The sequence below is a fragment of the Leucopleurus acutus genome, assembly GCF_964270905.1.
Source record: "Leucopleurus acutus genome assembly, chromosome: 14".
Taxonomy (NCBI): Eukaryota; Metazoa; Chordata; class Mammalia; order Artiodactyla; family Delphinidae; genus Leucopleurus; species Leucopleurus acutus.
In genome coordinates, this window is record NC_139156.1 from 14109189 (window position 1) to 14130178 (window position 20990).

The 20990-nt window shown below is 48.5% G+C and overlaps 1 protein-coding gene across 1 annotated transcript; it reads right to left on the reverse strand.

The window, feature by feature from the left end:
* Positions 1–4265: 4265 nt before the first annotated feature.
* On the reverse strand, positions 4266–18552 carry LOC309971531 (inactive pancreatic lipase-related protein 1; the record flags this gene model as incomplete). Its single annotated transcript, XM_082854616.1, has 12 exons — positions 4266–4329; positions 7055–7222; positions 7934–8042; positions 9946–10075; positions 10994–11112; positions 12651–12770; positions 12878–12997; positions 14498–14606; positions 15418–15552; positions 17204–17329; positions 17808–17962; positions 18504–18552. 12 exons carry the CDS (start codon positions 18550–18552, stop codon positions 4266–4268), a joined length of 1404 nt encoding a protein of 467 aa, XP_082710742.1.
* Positions 18553–20990: the final 2438 nt, after the last annotated feature.

Below are 20990 nucleotides of genomic sequence, written 5' to 3' on the forward strand. Positions count from 1 at the left end.
TGTATCTCCCCACTGAGGAGCCCCCTGGGGTCCCCGCTACCACCCCTGAGGCTCGTTCCTCCCCCACCCCTCCCTGCTCCTCTCTGGCCACATTTGCTCTTCCTTTCCGGGTCCCAAAGCCAACTCTCTGCTCTCAAAGCCTGTGACACTGGACATGTCTTCCACATTTTCAGTCCCAGACCATACTCTCCAAGGTTTCTCAGACCTGAGTAAATAGAAGGACACCATCCTCACTAAAAATTTTCACCCGCCCCCCGGACGTTCCCATTAACATCATTTCATTGCACATCAATTTAGGAAACAAAACTCTTACTGCAAATTACCACAACAAAGAGAAAACCTTGTCTCTGTAACTGACTGAAAAAAAATAGATTATCATCTAGGTGAAAACACAAAATTAATAAATTCCCTTGGAGAATGACGAATAAGTTCACTTGGAAGCCTGGGATGAGAAGACTCGCCTTTAGAGGATTCAGGAAATACTGTTTCCTGAGGGAGCTTCACCCAGCTGCACGGGGAGAAGTACCCGAGGACTTTTTAAAAAAGGCCTGTACATGGGATTGTTCTTGAGTTGGTCAGGGTGGGGCCTGGGACAAGATCCCCCCCATCTTTTTTTTTTTTTTTTTTTTTGCGGTACACGGGCCTCTCACTATCGTGGCCTCTCCCATTGCGGAGCACAGGCTCCGGACGCGCAGGCTCAGCGGCCATGGCTCACGGGCCCAGCCGCTCCGTGACATGTGGGATCTTCCCGGACCGGGGCACGAACCCGTGTCTCCTGCATCAGCAGGCGGACTCCCAACCACTGCGCCACCAGGGAAGCCCCCCCACTCCATCTTTTTTTTAAGCTCCCAGTTGATTCTAGTTTGCAGGCTGGTTGGTGCAACCCTGGCACTCCTGGAGCTGCCTCAACTAGTCCCGTGAGCCCCTGGATGCCCAGCTTCCTGCACCTTGGCGTGAGCATGCAGGGCCTGAGTTGGGTGGGTCTGAAGCCCATCCTAACGAGCACTGCTTTGCGTGCCTGCTGCCTTCCGGTAGCTTTGAGTCTGGGGTCAGACTGTGGCCATACTCCCTAAGGAGCCTCCCTCATCTTACAGCTCCCTGACTTAAGGATGGAGCCTTCTGTTCCATTTTACAGATGAGAAAGCTGAGACCCAGAGAGGTGGAAAGCCCTTGCCCAAGGTCACCAGGCTTGACTAGAGCCCTGACTGCTGGCTCAGTGCCTTTTCCTATTGCTTCCAACCAGACTGAAAGTCCCCCTGAGCTTTATGTTAACAAACTGACTATGAATGGGGTGTATTTTCATTGCTCCAAAGGCCGTATTCATATGCATTCTGAAAAATGCACCACCTCTGTTATTTAAAAAACAAAAAAGAACAAAGTCTAATCAAGCTGGCCCCCTGCAGCTGCTGAAATCTGGATTTCAATCTGCCGGGGCCACATAGACGCTGCAAGTGTCCTCCAGAGTAACCACGGAGAGCCCTAATCTCCCCATCCAGCTCGCAGGCGGTGCGTTAAGTCAAGGGTGTGTGGGGACAGGAAGTGGAGGCTCTGCAGCCACACTGTTAAGTAGCCAGGGTGTTATGATGTGATTTCTTCTGTGCTACGATTCCTACTTACCTTGTGTGAAACGTATAGGATTTAAGCTATTGAAATAGTTCAAAATAAATAGTTCAAAATAGTCACAGCGGCCAGTGTGAACTTCCATATTAGCTGTCTTGGAACGTCCGCTGTAGGACTGCGAGTGTCTTAGAGTGATACACTGAGTGGTACTTTAGGTAAGACATTTGATGGGTAACATACGTCACTAGAACTGAAGGAGCAACTGATAGAGACAAGGTACCCTGGGTGTAACTGTTACACCTCCTGACCCACTCCTTGAAAAGAGACACTGAGCCCAGCCACTAGAAGGCTCTCTGCTGGAGGACCGGATCCCAAGGTGCTGAGCTGTTGCAGGTGGTCGCGCCCGAGGCCCTGTCAGAGCAGAGGGCGACTTCCCACTCATGCTTGTCTGGAGGCCTGTGGCAGGACCAGGACCTCCGCTCGTGCCGAGATGCCTCCTTCCCTACTTCTTCTTGGGGTGTTCATTTACCACCTTTCTTATTTTCCCGACTCTGACTAAGCTGTGTCGTGTGCTGTTTGTGTGCAATAACAAGTGATTCATGAATTGAACACTGGCTACGTTTCGTGTATCTCCAGCCCCGTGATTCTTACCTGGCTTTACCGCTGGCCCCTGCGACACACACGAGGTCAATGGTGGTGATCGTGGAGCCAGCTGTTCTCTGCCCTCCTGGGAATTTTCTCAGGCTGTATATCCGATTAAAGGACTTACGCCCATTCTAGGAAAGGGACTCGGGAGGAGCCAGCAGGAGTCTGGCCCTGCTCCGGCTCGGGTCTCCATCAGCTGCCTTCCCTGTCCCTGGAGCAGGTTACCTGTCCCAGGTTACCGGTGCACCTGCTGTCAAACCCAAGGTCACCCAGGTCACCCGAGGCTCAGGGCAGAGCCTCTGCTGTGTGCTTATGGTGTGGCCAGCAGATTAGGGGAGCCTCAGCAACTGGTCTCTTCTGTCTGTAGTCTTTTTTCAGCTTCCTCCTTGTTTTAAAATCCTTTTCTCCAAGTTATTGGCCGTATCTGTCAGTCTGGGGAGCAGGTGAGACAGGCTGTCCTTGAGAAGGAAGGACCCTCTCACCATGGCCGACCAGTCCCGCCCCCCCCCCCCCATTATACCTGGTTCCACTCGCCACCCTCATACATCTCATCACTTCTTGCCTGGATGTCTGTGGGGGCCTCCTCCTCCTTGCTGGCCTCCCAGCCTGCAGTCTCAGTGGGTCGTCTTCCTGCAAGCCTGGGCCTAGTTCCCACGGCTCTTCGGAGCCTTCCCCATCTTACTCCTCCTTCTTCTGGGCCCCCCTGTCCTGGCATATACCTTGCTTTTTGCCCTAGTGGGCAGCATGATGGTGTTTATTTAGGTGCCGGCCCCCTACCACTGGGCACGCTCCCGGGAGCCAAATGGAAGTCGGCTTCCCTCTCATTCCAGTGCCTGCACAAGAGGTGGTGTTTGGGAGTGTCTGCAGAAGCTCCCTTCCGTTGATTGGATGTGCTGCTTGCCCGGGGCGCAGGTTCACAGCCAGCGCTGGGTCTCTCCTGCTCGGTGCGCCGCGCCCCCCCATCACCACGGTTTGCTGAGCGCCCACCCTGTGCCCTTGACTGTGAAGCCTTTACTACAGTTGCTTGGGGAATCCTCGCCACACCCTCTGCTTTCACGGAACACTCTGGAGCCCACTCGCACTCAGGTTGGAAGCTCAGTGATAGCTTGACGTGCCACTGGGGCTTAGGAACTGCCATGGTGGGTGGGTGACCAAGAGGGGAGACACTCAAGGGATGCAGGGCCCTTCCTGGTCCCTACAACCCCCTGGGGATGATCACAGGACAGGCTGGGCCACCTTGAAAACTCCCCCACCCCCAGGTAGGAACACCTGTGTGGGCGGGGCCACGGTGAGGTCGGCTTGGCTGAATCCCCCCGCCCCCCCAAAGACAGAAAAGTCCCCCCTCAGCCGGGCCTGCATTGGGCACCCCCTGGACCCCTGCTCAGCGCCCGGCCCTGCCTGGGATGATGCTTGCCCGGCAGGTGGAGAGAGGGCTCTGAGGCAGCCCCGGCCCAGGGCCAGGGGGCGCGGGAAGTCTGTCTGTGCTCTGCAAATGTGCCCACCACAGTCTCTGGGTGCTGGAGCCCCCTAACCTCACCAAGGGCCAGAGCCCCCAGGTGGTCCCATCACCACACAATTTACCATCACAAAGGGGCCACATCCTAGCACGGCCTTCCATGATCTCAAGGTGATGGCAGAGTCAGGGAGGGGCCCTGGAACCAGAGTCAGGGGCCTGACCCTCAGCCCCGATGGGGCACATCCGCTCCGTGTGTTGCAACAGCGAGCCCACACGCCTGTTTCCTCACCTGCAGGATGAGGGGCAGGGCTAAAGGCTCTGCCAGGGCCCTAGCTCCACTCTCTAGTGTTGCTGTCTGTCGCCGCGCCTCGGGTGAGGAGAAGACAGTGGGCACGAGGACCAGGGAAACTGGGGGGAGCGGGGTTGGTAACTGTAGGTCAAGGGCAGGAAACCCCAATATACGGAAATGGGCAGGGCATTTTAAAATAGTCAATTCCCAAATGTCCCACTGGGGGCAGCTGACACCAGCGACAGATGCTGTGAGCAGATAGATGCATGTACGGATTTTATTAGTGTTACACGGCGGCTGCATCACACCCGGAGTTTAACAGGGCATGAGACTGAGCAAGACGTCTTCTCTCACGGTTTCTTCGCTACAGAAACTGTATCTGTGGAGAGAAAGGAATCTTTTTAAGTGCTGGGCGTTCTTACCTGGCAAAGGTAATTGCTGATTTACAATTCAAAACGATGAGGGCTGCACTAGGGTGGTAGCTTCAAAAAGTTCCTGGAGGGCTGATTGCCTGGGGGCTTCCAGGGGGAGGGGCTGGCTGGACCCCAGGACAAGGTCAGGGGTCGCTCAGAAGTGGTCCCTGGTCTCTGGGTCCTCTGGCAGCCAGGACTGTGGGCACCCTGGGGCAGCGACTGGACCTCTCACGGCTCTCCTTCTCCACAGTCCATGCGGGCCCCCCATAAACCCAGCAGAGGGGTTTACAGATGGGCTCACTCTTGCCCCAGCCATTCTGGGGACCCGATTCAGCCTACAGCAGCTCAAGAAAACACAGCAGCTACAGTAGACGGAGCTCTCGCTAGCTGTCGGCAACCACGCTAGCTGATCCACTCACGCAGTGCGCACTTCGTCCTCACCACACAAGTGTGAGGAGGTATCGTTAAGAGTCCTACATCACAGGAGAGGAAACTGAGGCACAGAGGGCTCTCAGTTAATACGTAGAAGAACCAAGATGCAAACACAGGTCAAGCTGACATTGTGGCCTACGTTTTCTGTGGTCAACTTCAAACCTCTCTGGACCTTGTCTTCCAAACCTGGAGTCAGGGGCCTGGCTCTCCCGTTGGGCTGCCCCCTGCTGCCTTCCAGCCACGATACGGGGCTGGTTACTCGAGTCTCAGCAGTGGAGCCTTTATGTGTAGAAGAGGGCTTAGCTCCCTCCCATGATTGGTGAGAATCCCAAGCCAATAATGTAGCATCTCATGACAATAAATATAAAAAAGCTTTATAATTAATTTAAAAACAATGCAGATGTAAGTGGTTGTGGTTACAGCTCTTCCAGGAAACATGGGATTCTCTCACCACCTGTGAGCTCTGAAGCTTCATCCTCTCTGCTCACCTTCACGGGCCCCTCCCCACTTTCTCTTTGTACCTCATTTGTCTTTCCTGGAAGCCCTAACCCTAACCGCCAATCGAATTCCTGTCCTCTGCACCGGAGCCCCGCCCTCAGCAGCCTGGCCTCCCTGTGCCCCTCACATACCTCCCCCCGTCCCTCTGCCCGTCTCCCCAGCACCCTCTTTGGGCCCCTCACGGGGAGTTCTTAGTCTGTCATTTGACCTTTCCAATGAACCCTAAGTCCATTTTTCTCAACAGCTATACTGTAAACTCCTCAGCAGGCTCTGTCTTTGCATCCCCTCCTGTACGCCAGGCATACCTGGTACTTACTAAAGTCAGAGAGGAAGGAAGGAGGATGGTGTGTGGGGAGAGAGAAATAAAGGGGCGGAACTACATTTTTCTTTTGATACCATGTCACTGGAGGAATTCTTGTCAGCAGGTAGGACTTGAAACCCCAATGAGATGACTAAAAAAATTTGAGGGGGATATGAGAGGAGGTTGGACCAAACTCTTAATTTTCTTTAGTCTCCCACTTATTTTTTTTTTAAATGTTACTTATTAGCTGTTTTCCTAACAGCAAAATATTTGAATAAGTTGACGAATTCAGTATTTTTACTCCCCAAACTATTATAGTTTGTGACGCTCTATCTTCCTATATTTAAAATTTTTGAGGTCCACCATCTAGCTTCTCTTAGATCAATTCCCTCCAGAGTCGGCGGGCAGGGAAGCTGCCCTCAGGTCGGCGGAGGGTTGAGGTGACAGCTGAGGCACCTAGAGGGCGCAACGCCCTGGGTGATTTGGTCTCCTACTTTTTTCCTTTCTTGAATCCACCTGTGAACAAGGCATCTCCTTGGGAATGCCTCTCATTTTAAAGATTCCAATGAGACCACCTTCTTCTGACATGATTTTAGCCACATCCCAGGATCCAGGAAACAGGTCCACTTCCTAATGGGACCTGGGCCACTGACCTTAGAGTCCCAGTGTCCTCCGATGGCGGAGAGGAGGCCTCGGCTGCACCCCCAGCCTGCATAGGGCTCCCCACTGGCCTCCTCGACACTGTATTTTCAGTGAGAGGACCTTCTTGTTCCGCGGACGCCCTGCCTGGGCCAGCCCCTCGGTTCTCCCGTCACAGAGACAGGGTGGACCCCACAGGGGTCATCCAGCTGATGAGATGGCTGTGAGGTCTGCCAACCCACCCCCCTGCCCGCCCCCTGCCCGGGGGTGTGACAGTCCCTGGGCCCTGAGTTTAGTGACCCCACCTAACCTCCAAACCTCAATCAGTGACCAAGAGCCCAGGATCTTCTTCTCGCCAAGCGGCACGGGGGTGTCCTGCTGGCCAGACTTGGGGTCTGAGCTTTGGTCATTACCCCCACCTCCCCGCAGATGCCACAGCCAGGGATGCCAGGGGTCAGGATGAGGATTCTGCAAGTATTGCCACCTCAGCCCTCTCGCCTCATCTCAAATTTTATATCTTTTGCTAAAACTGATTTCCTTTTCCTTCTATTATCCTGAACTTTCATTGATCTTCCCCTCTTTAACTTGTAGCCACTCTCTAACGGATACTTATAACTTTATACCCTTCAGAAATTATTTCTTATTTCTCTTTCTTATTTTTCCTCCTTAGTTTTCATGGAAGGCAGGGCGGTATCATCTGTGCCTGCCACAGAGAGTGCTGAGAACACCGGCTGAACCTCAGCTGACTTTCTGGGGTGAGTTTCCATGACAAATGCAAGTCTCTACAAACATCCTTAGGCACAAGCCGCAAAGACACGTACTCCGTCTTGTCCTCTCCCTTCTGCACGGTGATCTTGGCTGCCCCCACTTTGGGGAGGGTTGGGTTTACCACGTTGTTGTTCCAAAGAAACTTGACTTTCTCAATTGTTCCGACGTCAATATCCGCGTCAAACTCATTGGAGTGGGTGGAGCCTGGTGTGATAATCCCCCTGGAAACAGAGAAATAGAAACGTTCCCATTCACTGAAACAAGTTCTAATGACCATATAAGTCCCTGCCTCTCTTTTCTACTCTAGATTAACAAGATGATTTTTTTTCCAAATTAATTCTCAAATAAAGGTTAGAGAAATGAAAAAGTCAGCTCTATGCCAGCAGCCTCGAACTACTATTTATTTTATTTTTTATCCAGCATGTGGATCTTGGTTCCCTGACCAGGGATCGAACCCGTGGCCCCCTGAAGTAGAAGTACAGAGTCTTAACCACTGGACAACCAGGGAAGTCCCTTAAACTACTATTTAACTATTATTTCCTCAAACGTAAGTTAATTTACCCTCAAAACTTACCTATAGAAAACTATATAATTCCTTCATATTATTTTTTTCTGGTAGAATTATTTGTACAATAACAAGTTATCCACTAGTTTAACACAACAAACACGTGTGACTAGGCTAATCAGAAAACATGATATCTGGGCTAACATTAGATTTATCTTAAAAAATCTGATCTATTGAGAGAGAAAGAATAAAATGCCTGGATTTATAATCGAGAAAAGAACACATGTTAGCAAAAATCTGAAGTTAACTTCAGCACATAAAGTAAATAATTTAGAATCCATTGATAAAGAGACGACAAGTATGTCAGTGCACGGATGTGAAGGCCGTGTGTATCAAGTGAGAGGTGGTACCGAAAAAGGAAATTTACTTGAAGACATTGTATTGGTGAGTGTTTCCCTTATTTCCAAACAAAGCGACTTTGATTTGACCAATGGCTCTTCTTCCAGACAGTGTTATAGAAACTCCGTATCTCCAGCCTGCACAGGACATAGAAAAGAGTTTTTATTCATGCACAAAATAGTTGACAGAAATCTCAGGTTCTTGTCACATCCCTAACACTGAGGCATCGAAGTAGAAGTTCTACATGTTAACCTACGACTCAAACTAGGCCTTAAGGAGAAACACGTATCTGGCAGTGGACCCCTGTAGACTTGCCCGCCCAGTAAAGGGGTCACTAGCCACATGTGGCTGCTTAAATTTAAACCCAAATTAAATAAAACAAAAATCAATTCCTCGCTTTCCCTAGCCACCCTTTAAGTGCTGAATTGCCACATGTGGCTACTGATTACTGCATTGGACAACACAGAGCATTTCCATCATGGCAGAAAGTTCTGTTGGACAGCTCTGTTCTCGAAGGACAGTACTATGAGTGAAGGTGGAAAGAGAAGGAACAAGGGCTGGTCCCCACATTTGGAAAGGTAGTTCAGGGGTGCAGTCCTGGGAGCCTCAAGGGCAAGGTCTGTGTCTTCCCTCTGCCTCTCCAGAGCCCTGGGCAGTCTCCAACACAGTGGTCATCCAGATTTACGCCTGAAGGGCTGCCTTGGCGCCCAGGAGCACACACACATACACAGGAACCTATACACACATGACCACACACTCATGCGCACATAAACACACACACACAAAAACACACATATACACATGCACACACATACATACACACCACATACTCACATACACATTCACACATATGTAGGTAAGCTCACAGACACATCCTTTGCCTAACCCCTACTTGTCCTTTACATCCTCAGAGGTGTTTTCCCTGCCCCTTCCTCTGATCAGGGCCAGGTCCGCTGTCCTGCCGTGTCACAGCAGCAAGCCGTCGAGCCAACACACCTGTAGCTGCTTGTTCAGTTTCAGTTTTCTCTGCCGGGTTATAAATTTCATGCTAGGGTGTCTTGTTCATCCCTGCACCACCCCACATCTAGCATAGCCTGTGGCCCATACATAAATGTTAGTTGAGGAATGAATATATGGTTTTGAATGTTTAATTTGTTCTTTTAAAATATTGGCAAGTATTTTGTGCATCACTACCTCAGAGGAAGGATTGATTAACCAACGCCTTTTTAAAAAATATGTAAACAGCGATGGAAATGTTCTATATCTTGATTTTGGAGATGGTTACATGACTTTTTATTTATCAAAACTCAGAATTATACACTACAAAGGGTGATTTTGGCTGTATATAAATTATACCTCAATAAACCTGACTTAAAAAACTATGTGAGACTTGTATTATATTTATGTATTTATATAAACACAGTCTCTTTTTTACAGTACAATATCTTAGGGAACTGTCATAAGGCAGGTTGGCACAAAGAGGCTGAAACATGCCTGGCTCTACCCTATGTCCTAGCCCACTCAGCAGAATTTTGAGAGGAATTACCCCTTTCTGATCCCCTCCAACCCTCCACCAGAGAGGCACCCGCCATCAACGGGCAGCTACACATGGACAGAAGGCTGGAAATTGAGGAGATTGGAACTGGGCTTCTTAAGTGGGCTAGATAAGCAAAGAGTTGGTACCAAATAAATTTTGAATGGATAGAACAGGTGCGGATGACACAACTTTTAAAATGCATAGGACAAGGAACTGTGAGGTGGTGAAAATTCAGAGAAGATGGCCACAGAGACAGGTAAATTGCTATTATCCCATTAATTATGCCGTTTGTGTCCACTCATTTCATGCCATAGAAATAAAATGAAAGTAAAGCAGACCCTTTCTACATCCTTGGTTGAGTCTTAAATGGGGTGGTTTGGGTGGATGTGTCCTTTTACTAAGATGAAATGTACCCACAAATATTTCAGGTGAGAGGCCACCCCTGTATGTAAAACAGAAAGGAAACCTCTTTTACTTGGGTGGGAAATCACAGCGCAACTTACGAGCAAATTTGCTGGAATCTCCCGTGTTCAGGAAGAATTTCTGCTGCTCCTCACGCGTCTTGCCAGCAAATCTATCAGCATAGTGGCCCATCTGCGGGCACCCTTCGTCTGGACAGGGGAAGCACTTGTTCTAATGAGAAAGATGGATCCGGCTGTAAGGTGTGAATTTGTCTTTTTATGATCCACACGTCTGGGGAGCAATTTTCCTATAGTCTCAGTTTCCTCTTTCATAACTGGAAAGAGATTGGAATAGATGGTCTCTAAACTAACTTCATCCAGGATGTAGTACCCAAGCCTGATGCACATCACATGAGAACTATTTGGGGAGCTTCAGAAAATATTGATGCCTGGGCCCCAGGTTAGATCAAATATGCCTTCCATCGAGTGGTATGCTGGTGAATGACTAACAGGCAACTCTGGGACAAAAAGTCCTGTAGAGTTTATCGATTTCTGTGGTGTAAATATGCTGTGCCTGTGGCCAACTTCAGGCTATCAACACGATGTCATTGAATGTGGGGTCGGGAATAGATGCTCACACCGGCTCTAGTGAGCCCGCATAGGCAGGCTCTGGGGTGTCGTTCCGTGCATCTCTCTCCTTGTTGCCGGCTGCACACGGCACAAACTCCCAGCCCAGCGTGCAGAACCCCAGCATCCACCTTTCCTTCTCTCCGGCGTGTAGGTTCTTCTCTCCCACATTCCATACTTGCTCCGCCCCTGTCAGAAACGTGCACACTTTCCCCTCCTTCTAAACTCTATGATTTTCCAGCCAGATTCTAACTTCGCCCCTGCAGGAAGCCTTCCTAGATCATTGAATTGACTGCTCTACTCTCCGATTTCCCAGAATCTTCCGCTCCCACATGACTCTTCTAGAATTTTAGCTACCTCCTGCCTAAGGCTTTTTTCCCCCTCCACTCTACAGGACCGTGAACTCTGACATGCGGTGCAAAACAGGTAGGGGATGATCAGACCCTGGTGAGAGAGTACTGCAGATCCCAACGCAGCAGGACAACAGCGCCACCTTGGGACTCAAGGTGGCATAATAGCTTACAGACTCAAAGTCCTTGTAGGAAGCGCAGGGGTACGCAGCGAAGCCATCGGGATTGAGGATGCTCTCCGAGTAATACTTGTAGCTTCTCAGGTGATTGCAAGCCACAAAGTCCCGGGTTCCTGGGTAAGCAAAGAGGGAAGTCTGCACAGGGGGTCAGGACCCCATGACAACTTCTCTGCCTCTCTCTCCAAGTGGGATGGTTCCAAAGTGGGACCATATTTTCAGAAATTGAAGATTAGTCCAAAATCCAGCCACAAAATGACAGTTAACATATAAAGGCTGCTTTCTGTGTGCCGGGCAATGTTCTGAGCACTTTACATGTATTGTCCCTGTAAGCTTCACCTTTCCTCAGAGGCGGGTAACATACCATCCCTAATTACAGAAAGACATACAAGCTACAGCCTCAGATTTCAGATTTCAGCTAGGAAGTGGTGGAGCTGGGATTTAAACCCAAGCCCATCCGGTGCTTGAGCCCAGGCCTCTAACCTCTGTTCCATTCTGTGTCCCAGGCACCAGGCTGGAGGTCCTCGAAGACACAACCGGATGTGACTTGACATGTCCCAGGCATGACCAAACCCGGGCAAGGACACTGTCATGCCATGTTTAGGTGTATAAAAAGGAAGGTCAAGTAGCTTTAGGTGGCTTTATGTGAGCATGCCTTTCACTCTCATGTCTTGTTCCTTCTTAGAACCTTCCTTGACTCCTATAAATTCCTGCCAAGGGGCAGATGTCCCAGCACGCATTCCAGACCTGGCCTGAACTTGCTTGGCCTGATGGGTTACTGATGGGGAGTCTAGGCTACTGGTTACTGGTTACTGGTTACTGATGGGGAGTCTAGGCTACTCTATCCGTGCAAAGCCTCCTAAAGCTGTGAAAGACACACAGGTAGGTCCTCATCCTTAATAGTTGCTTTGATGGTGTCCGTACTTGCCAAGCCTTTACGCTCACGTTCAATAAAAGTCTTCACTTATTTGAGTTAAACGTGTGCGGTGCCAAATGATGAGTCTGGCTGAAAATCTCACCTGTTCGTTGCCATTTTGACCTTATTAGATACAGAGTCAGAGCTGTATCTGAAAGATGCCCTTTATCCCAGGTGTGCTGATCAATGATAAAGAATGGCCACCTTGAGTAGCACAGTCTCTGCTCTAACCTTCCTTACCCGTGATTGCTTCTTATTCTTTCCCCAACATAGAGGAGTGGTGACTCTCATGTGAATGGATTTGCCGTGGACATGATTGGGAATTCTGTCTATGGAGTTGTCTATGGAGTGGAAGCCAGTTACATAAGCTTGAACCATATCACTGACTCCCAAGGGACAATTGGCAGAAAAATTCTCTTAGATTCAGGATATTTACTTTTATGGTATTTCCTTCCTTTATTAGGTAGCTATCAACTGATTGTTGGAGTTACAGCTTTAAGCAATGGTTTTGTAATTCTTTGTTGCTTGTTCACTCCAGGACACCACACAATGTATAAAGAAGTAAATCAGCAGAGCTGAGATATAACAAATGATACGTGGCTATATTTTTAAGAAATAAGGTCTAGAAGGGGGGGTTGTATATTTTCAAAGAGCAGTGTGTTTTCGTTGTTAAGATTTGCTGTGGGAGTGGCGTTGCTCCCCCAGGGAAGTGATGTCCCCACTCTGCTCTGGCTTTACCTGCCCAGATGCCATCTATGTCCACGATCTGTGACAGGGCATTCTTCTTGCATCCGGGCATTTCCTCTCCTCCGTTTGGGAAGAAATCAAGGTGACCCACCAGTTGTTTCGTTCCAAAGCCTGAAATGTTTAGAACAGCAATGAGCTTTTCATAATGCAGGGCTCTCATTAAAAGCACATGCTCTCACAATCGCACGTGATTGCAGCTGGAACGTGGAGGGGCTCACCCATGAATGGGATCAGGGGAGCTGCATCCGTGTGGATCACATCAACAAAGTCAGCGTCGGAGGGATCGAGTCGGACCTCTTCAGGAGTACCCTCGAAACTTGCTTCTACAGGATCCAACCCTAAAAGAGATGGCCAGCGTTGCACACAATAGGCCTGGCTACAGGTGCCAGCAGGATTGAGGTTGTACAGTTGCCCAGGCTGTGCGCTACCTAACTCAAGGGATGCCATACCCTGGAGTTGTGCAGTGCCATGGCCGGGGTATGGAATATGGAGACATTGAATCTCAGTCATGCTCATTACATTCCAGTGGAGTGGATAGAGAAGGGCAGGTGAGCAAAGACATTTAGATTTTGTTTAGGCAAGGGTTTTTCTCCACATCAGATTCTCCCACTTACTTGTATATCTTTCTCCTTCAACATTCTCTTTCTCTTCCCAAGTTTGAAGGAAAAAGGGGCGAAATAGTATGGTATCACAATTCAAAAAACAAATTCTGGGACTTGGGTACCTTGCTCCAAATCCCTACTCGGCTATTGTTTGAGCAAGTTGCATGACCTTGGATGAATCACTTGACTTCTTCTACACCTCAGTTTCCCCTTTTATAAAAGGGGGTAATAATAGAGCTATAAGATTAAATGAGATAATATATGTAGCATTTAGCACAGTGCCTGGCACATCATTATGGGTGTATAAGTAAATATTTAGAATTATATCTCTTATATCTCTGTTGTTTCGTTCCAAAGCCTGAAATGTTTAGAACAGCTATGAGCTTTTCATAATGCAGGGCTCTCATTAAAAGCACGTGCTCTATATTTCCTTCTTGACAGGACTCCTAGATTTAACAATTGTTTTTGAAGCTTTCATCAGAGCAGATGAAAAGGCACGAACATAATTGTCTGTTGAAAATAAAAGGGAACGTTCTTATAAAGGTAGAGACTTGAACCAAAAGACAGCAGAACCGGGATTGAATGTCAGTCCTACCACTGATTAGTTGTGTGACCTTGGGCAAGTCATTTGCTTCCCTCAGCCTTTTTCTTTAGTTCTGAGGATTAAATGAGAAAACGTAAAGCACTTTGCACAGTATTTGGGATAAGCAGGCACTTAATCTATGCTTACTATAATTATTATATTAGCATTATAATGACTATATTGATATACTTTGTGGTTATAATTTAAAGGCTTTGCTTGGGTTAAAAGGATGCTTTTGGTGTGATGGTGTCTGGGTTTCTTCTACCAACGAAGGCAGTGGAAGCAAAATTTTTGTGTTCTATTCTGCCCTTGATTTCAGAGAAGGGGGAAAGGAATGACATTATGGACTTGTCTTAATTATGTTTGCTCACGTTCATGCTAGCCTTACTCTGCATTTTCCTGGGTGTTCAGTCCTGCTGAGAGACCCACATCACCAGAAAATGGATGGGGACAGAGTCGGAGGAAGTAAAGAGAACAAAGACACCACTTCCCCTGCCACAAAGATAGGCTTCTGGGGGGGGCTTCCTAAAATGCTCTGTGCAGACTCTAATCTGGATGGACTCTTTGGGCCCAGCTCCAAGCTAGGCTGCAGTCTTGTATACGCTCTGGGGCTACTGGGGACCAAACCTTGGGCCCCAGCCCTCAAGTCTTACCTGTAATCCTGCCCAGGCCTGGAGTCTTTCTCCCTGCCTCTCCTGCCACGTGGGCCCCCAGGCTGTGGCCGATGAGGTGGACTTGGGAAGGTAAGTAACTGTAGCTCGACTGGAGAGGGAAGATTGTCTTTTCAGGACATTTCTGTGCTGTGGTTTTTGCAAACCTAATGCCGGTACTCCTCTGCTGAAAACCTACCACTGCCCGTAAGATCAAGCCCAGCCCTTTACGAAAGCCTCAGAGCTCTTCTGACTCAACACCTGTTTTTCTAGACTCTTTTCTAGCTAGACCCTTAGTGGAACTTTCGGGCCCTCAGATATGTCGTAGTCTCTCACCTCTGGGTCTGGTTTAGCCTCCTCTTCCTGTTGTCATGTCTCCCCAACCACGAGTCAGTCCAGTTCACATCGACACAGCTCAGCCATTAGCTCTCAACTTAGACGTCTCTTCCTGAGAGACATCCTTAATCACCGACCCCCGCTCCCCAGACTGGATTAGCTGCCCCCTGACCCCCACACACGCTCCTATAAAGCCTGTAACCACCCTTCCCCCTCCCCACATCAGAACCCTGATCACACTCAGTGGTCCCTGTAAGCTCCCCCAGGGCCTTCTCTTTATTCCCTAGCAGAGCTCCTGACAATGTGCCCCCAAATATTGGATGAACAAACAAATGACACAAATTCAAAGTATTCACACCTGTTGGTCTCAGAGATGTTCACCCAGAAGTACTCATTTATTATAGGTGTACAGCGCCTTGAGCACAAACACCATAGGTTTTGATCTGAGGTGAGTTTTAGAAGTAAGACTCCAAGAGAAATATCAATTCTTTCTATTTCCTCTTTAAACATGTAACCCTCAGCTGTGTCTTTACCCAGCAGAGACCGGTGGGTGCCGTGTGTCCCCTCGCAGCCCGGCCACCACTCACCTTGAGCATGGCCAGCATCTGGGCCACCTGGGCGCCCACCACACGCGCGTTGTTGGCAGCCTGCGTGTAGGTGGTCTGGGAGCCTCTTTTCCAGTCCACGCAGATGCAGTTCACCTTCTCCACCTTGAACATGTTCTGGTGTTGGAGAGACACCAGGGGGTTATCGTGGGGGCTCATGAAACCGCTTCCAACCAGAGCTCAGAAATGGTCGCTGAGAGTTACCACTGGCTGTCCTTCTGTCTCTTCCTAGCTGGGGCACAGGGATGAACTCGACTTCGTTAGGAATCCCGTTGCCAATAGGAGTTATCCCTCAGGGCAAAAGCTACAAGAAAGGCAAATCGATTCCCTCTCTAGTTCGTAGACTAATTAAAAGCTGACCACTCTCTGGTTTTCTTCGACCAGATTCAATCAGGTTGATTCAATAAGGTGGCTGAAACCAGGGCATCATTCAAAGAATCCTATTTCAAAAAGCAAAGGTCTCAAGCGCATTCTCCGGCAGCCAGGGTCTAAATGACCTTGTGGATTTGACTGCTAGGGGTCCTTTCAGCCTCTTGGCAAAGGCTGGACTTGCTTCACCCCAGGCTGCTGGGTATTTACGAAGTTTTAAGGTGGGAGGGAAGTGTCACTATTTTTACAGTCAGGACAGCACAGTATTTCATGGAGGAAACACACTAAAGATATTTTAAAAATAGAACTGCACTGATTTAAAAGATATTGAAGAATTCTGAAAGGGAAACTTCTTCTTGGATGTCAAAGGAACTGATATATCCTTAGAAGTTCTGCCGGGCAGGACGTATGACCAGCTGGAGTCTAAAATGGTACTATAAATTTAAAATCCACCTAGAATCTTTTCACATATACGATGCTAATATGTGTGATCACACACACACGGATACCAAAAACCGTTTTCTCAGGACTTTTATTTTTAAAGCAGCCCTGAGGAATCTCTTACAAACCTGGAGAATTTGGGATATAAACTATATCTTACAGTTTATACAAGAAGATACTTATTAATGATGGGACAGAAGCGATACCAAGAGTTAAATGGCTGGTACAACCAAGGTCAAATGCAGAATGATTTTAATTTTCAGGGTTTGTAACTTTTCCTGTTGACATTTTAAGTCGGAGGGTGGAAGACAGGCTGCTAGGGTAAATTCTTAGGTGTCAGAAAAACGTACTGAATCAGTGAACACAAGAAAAGAAGGGACGATGGTATATCATGTGTATTTGTGTGTGCGTGCCTCTGCACATGTGTTTTTGTGTGTATGTGAACATGTGTTTGTTATTCTGTTGTCTATCGTTCTGAGCAAAAGATGCTCTGTTACAGTGGGTTTGGCATTTTCTATTCTGCCATTTGGGGCACCCCGTCAGTCGAAGCTCTCCGTATCTCAAATAAATGGTCATAGCACACATCTCTGACTCTCAGGGAAGTGGGAAAGACTTGAACAAAAAGAACATAATCCTGCTTTTATAGGAACACAAAGTAGCCTCACTGAAATGGAAGCAGACAATATTTAGGCTTCGTTTAACCAGAAATGAGAGGACAGAAGTGTTTGTTCACGCAGCAGATGCCATTGCTTCAGGCTACAGATGTAGTCTAGAAACTTGGAAGGGGATTTTTATTTTGGTGAAGAGGCATTTTTATTGCATAAAGGTACCTCGATACGTCAGGATTTCCTGTTCCGAGCTCGCTAATTGAGATTGCGTAAAGGGAGGTGGAGACATTAGTGGAAAGCAGTGGCAGCTGCCCGCAGCGCAGGCCACAGGGGTTAGAGCCAGGCCCTACCTTGCACATGTCCACCAGCCAGCTCTCATCTCCCTTGCCTATGAAGCCGTGGATGATGAACCGGGTCTTCCTGTCTGTTTGGAAATTGGATGCCTCAATCGTTGATGGATCAGAGGGAATAAGAATCTGTGACAAACACAGAAGGGTTCCGTGTTTTTGCAGCCCAGCCACTTTAGCCTGTCTCTTTCTTCCCCATCTCTGCCTGTTCCAATGCACAACCTTTCAAAGTTTAGCAAAAAGCCACCTCTTTCAGGAAGCCTACCCTGACCTCTCTTTCCCTGCCCTACCTTCCAAAGTCAGGAATCACTACCTCTACTGGGTCTGGACTGTGGCTCATGGTCTTACACCTTCCATATGTTCTTCCATAAGCTCTTTGCCCAACACCAGAATCACATAACTAGCTAGAGGTTCTGGCAAATGTGAACCGTTCACTCATTCAAGCCAGCTTTTTTACCGGAGACCTACTCTGTCCAGGTCTGGCTAGGCCTGGGGGCAGCTGGCGGGATCGGGTAGAGGCAGAGGGTACAGAGGTAAGAACTCCTGGTCCCCCGGTGGGCACAGCCCCTCACCAGTTACAACAATGTTAAAATGGCAGAGGTCTCACTTGAAAGTTGTTTGGGTTCTCGTTGGTGTAGAGCAGGAAGCGAGTCCCGATGTCCTCAGGGCTCCAGGGGAGAACTTTCAGGGGCCTGATGGCGGTCCCAGCCCAGGGCTCAGAGTCAGAGAAGCACCCAATGGAATCATAGCAAACTTCCTTTCCTGGAAGAGAAAAGATGACCCTGCTCAGGGGTTAGCTCCCAAGGCTGGCCTGGTTGCTCCCCTGCTTGGGGACAGGCTGAAGACCATGCAGACACTTGCCTCTGCCCCATCAACTCTCTCCTTGCCCCCCTCCCCCCGTGCCCACCTTCTGATCAGGGAACAGTCTCACTGAATCCCACAGAGACCTCTCTGCTTCGAACCACCGTCAAAACTTAAAAGTCCTGTGTTCCCTGCCTAGATCTTCCGATAGTTTTATTTGACTAATGTGATAATGGGCACTGGTAAGTCAATTTGTTAACCCAGGCAGGTGTCTAATGCTTTATCTGGAAGAGTCTGGCCTCAGGCCTCCTGGACATGAAGGCAGGTTGGTGGGGAGATGCTCTGAGACGGACCCGCACAAACTGCAGCCCCAGCCGTGTCTCTGGGGAAACTTGGAGCTGTCTGCAGCCGCTGGACGCCCTGCCATGGCTGGAGCTTTCTCCGGCCAGTGCCGAGATGATGGGTTTGTGCCCCCCCCAAGGGCAGGTGGGATGTGCTCTACCTCTGGCTGCTCCCAGCAGGAAAAGAGTGAGTGTCCAGATGCTCACCATCTACAATAAATTCAGATATTTGGCCTCACCAAAAGCATGACCAGAGCAGTGAGCAGACTCCAGAGTGCAAGGCTCGGGCTTCCCTGGTGGCGCAGTGGTTGAGAGTCTGCCTGCCAATGCAGGGGACATGGGTTCGAGCCCTGGTCTGGGAGGATCCCACATGACACAGAGCAGCTAGGCCCGTGAGCCACAACTACTGAGCCTGCGCGTCTGGAGCCTGTGCTCCGCAACAGGAGAGGCCGCGACAGTGAGAGGCCCGCGCACCGCGATGAAGAGTGGCCCCCCCCCTTGCCACAACTAGAGAAAGCCCTCGCACAGAAACGAAGACCCAACACAGCCAAAAGTAAATAAATAAATAAATAAACAAAATTTTTAAAAAGTAACTGTACCATTTTTTTTTTTTAAAAAAAAAAGGAATCTTAAAAAAAAAAAAAAAAGAATGCAAGGCTCTTTGCCCCACCTCCCTCCTTCACAGCTGGCGGGAGACTTACCCTGTTGGATGTTCTAGGCCTTCCTTCCCTCTGGATCAAGTGCCCGGGCTGTTTTCTTATACGGGAGCCTTATCAATTGGACACTGCTTCGAGGAAACAGCAGGTGATTATAGAACATACTGTGTGCACTTAATAGCTTAATCTGCACAAATACACAAAACAAGATTAATAATAGAGGTCAAATCTTCCCACAAGTCTGGGAAGATGAAAGAATGCTTGAATAAAAGGAGGTGAAAGGTCTCTAACTTTGCGCCTATGTACATGTGCCTGTAACTATGAGCTGAGTGGGCCCCACTTTCCAATTTTTTATTTTATCACCTAGTACAAGTCCCGCTGAGGACACTGCAGCAAACTCTAATCGTGGAGGGCTGTGTTTCTCACTTAGAATGGCTGGAAATGCCCTTGCAAATCGCTGATAGTGAAAGGAAGTGTCTAAGAAAACCTCCTCTTTCTTTTTGTCTGTCTGTCTGTCTATCTCTGTCTCTGGCAGTCTAGTAATACTTGAGCACATTAGCTTTGAAGACAGAGTCAACGGCCCCCATAATAGCCTCTGACCACAATCTCCCACTAACTAGTGTTCCAGTTACCTATTACTATGGGATGAACCAACCCAAAATGTAAGGGTTTAAAACAATAACAATTATTATATTATCCTGCTATAATTTGGAATAGCTGTGTTCAGGAGCCCATAAAACCCATGTCACCAGACCACGTAATGTCTGTCGAGTTTCCTCAGACCATTCAAAGTTTGCACACCTGTCCTACAAGACTCTACCCTCTGAGGCTGTCATGAATTACCCACTGACCCAAACATCTGTGAGCAGCTTGTCTGGTTCACACAACAAGCAGATAAGCCTTCATGTGGCAAATGCCATTGGTGCCCTACCCCGCCCCCAAGTTAAATATGCCTCCGTGTCAAAGTTCACTCTGCTCCTGAATAATCAGGACACTGGGGTCCAGGCTGGAGGGCCCTTCTATGAAGAAAACGGAAAAGACTTGCCCTAGAGTCATAAGGAAGAGCAGACAACAGTTAGTGAGGCTTAGTATGTGCAGTCAGAGTACTTTCCATGTATTACCTAATTTAAAGTCTTACAACAACCCCAGGAGGTAGGTACCATTATTTGCCTCCCTTTACAGATGTGGAAACAGAGGGACAGGTCTTTCGTTGCCTATAAAGTCACACAGCTAATGAGTGATGAGATGGGATTTGAATCCAGAGTGAAATAAGGAGCTGCTGAATATCAGTTGTTCTGAGCAAGTTATCAACAAGGTTTGTTGAGTGTCAATCCACCGCGAAGAATAGGGGAAGTACTTACACAGAATAAGTTGAAATAGAAAATAAATGTCCCCCTTCTCCAGACTTGAGCCATCTGGTTGACCTAAGTGATGAGGTATTCAAGCTTTGGAAGTCTGTTCATATGGTCCAGGCAGGTGCTGGAGCACTTGACAAAGACCGTGGAGAAGACAAAGCCATTTATGCTTTCCTTTGATGTTGCAGTGCTGATGCAGGACGAGATTTGTGATAATCTAACAGTGGGTAAAATACGTAATTTGGCTGATAGGAGATGTCAGATGACTCTGTCTGCCTCCTGGACCTCTTCTCTTCCTGCTGTCCACTTGACCTTCCCCACATGACCACAGAGGCCTCCATCAAACATGCCAAGTTCTTTCCTACTTCAGGGCCTTTGCACTTACCATTCCGGTGGCCTGAAACTCTCTTCCTTAGACCTCCATTGGGTTGGCTCCTTCTTGTCATTCAATTATTAGATTAAATGTCACCTTTTCAATGACGCCACCCCTGGCCACCTTCGAAGCCCCTCCACTGCCAGCCTCCCACCCAATCCCTAGCACCTTATTTGTTTCCTTCTCATCACTTTGTCACAAGTTATAATTATCTCTCTTGTTTTTCTATTTATTTGCAATCTTCCTTTTCCCACCTAGAATGCA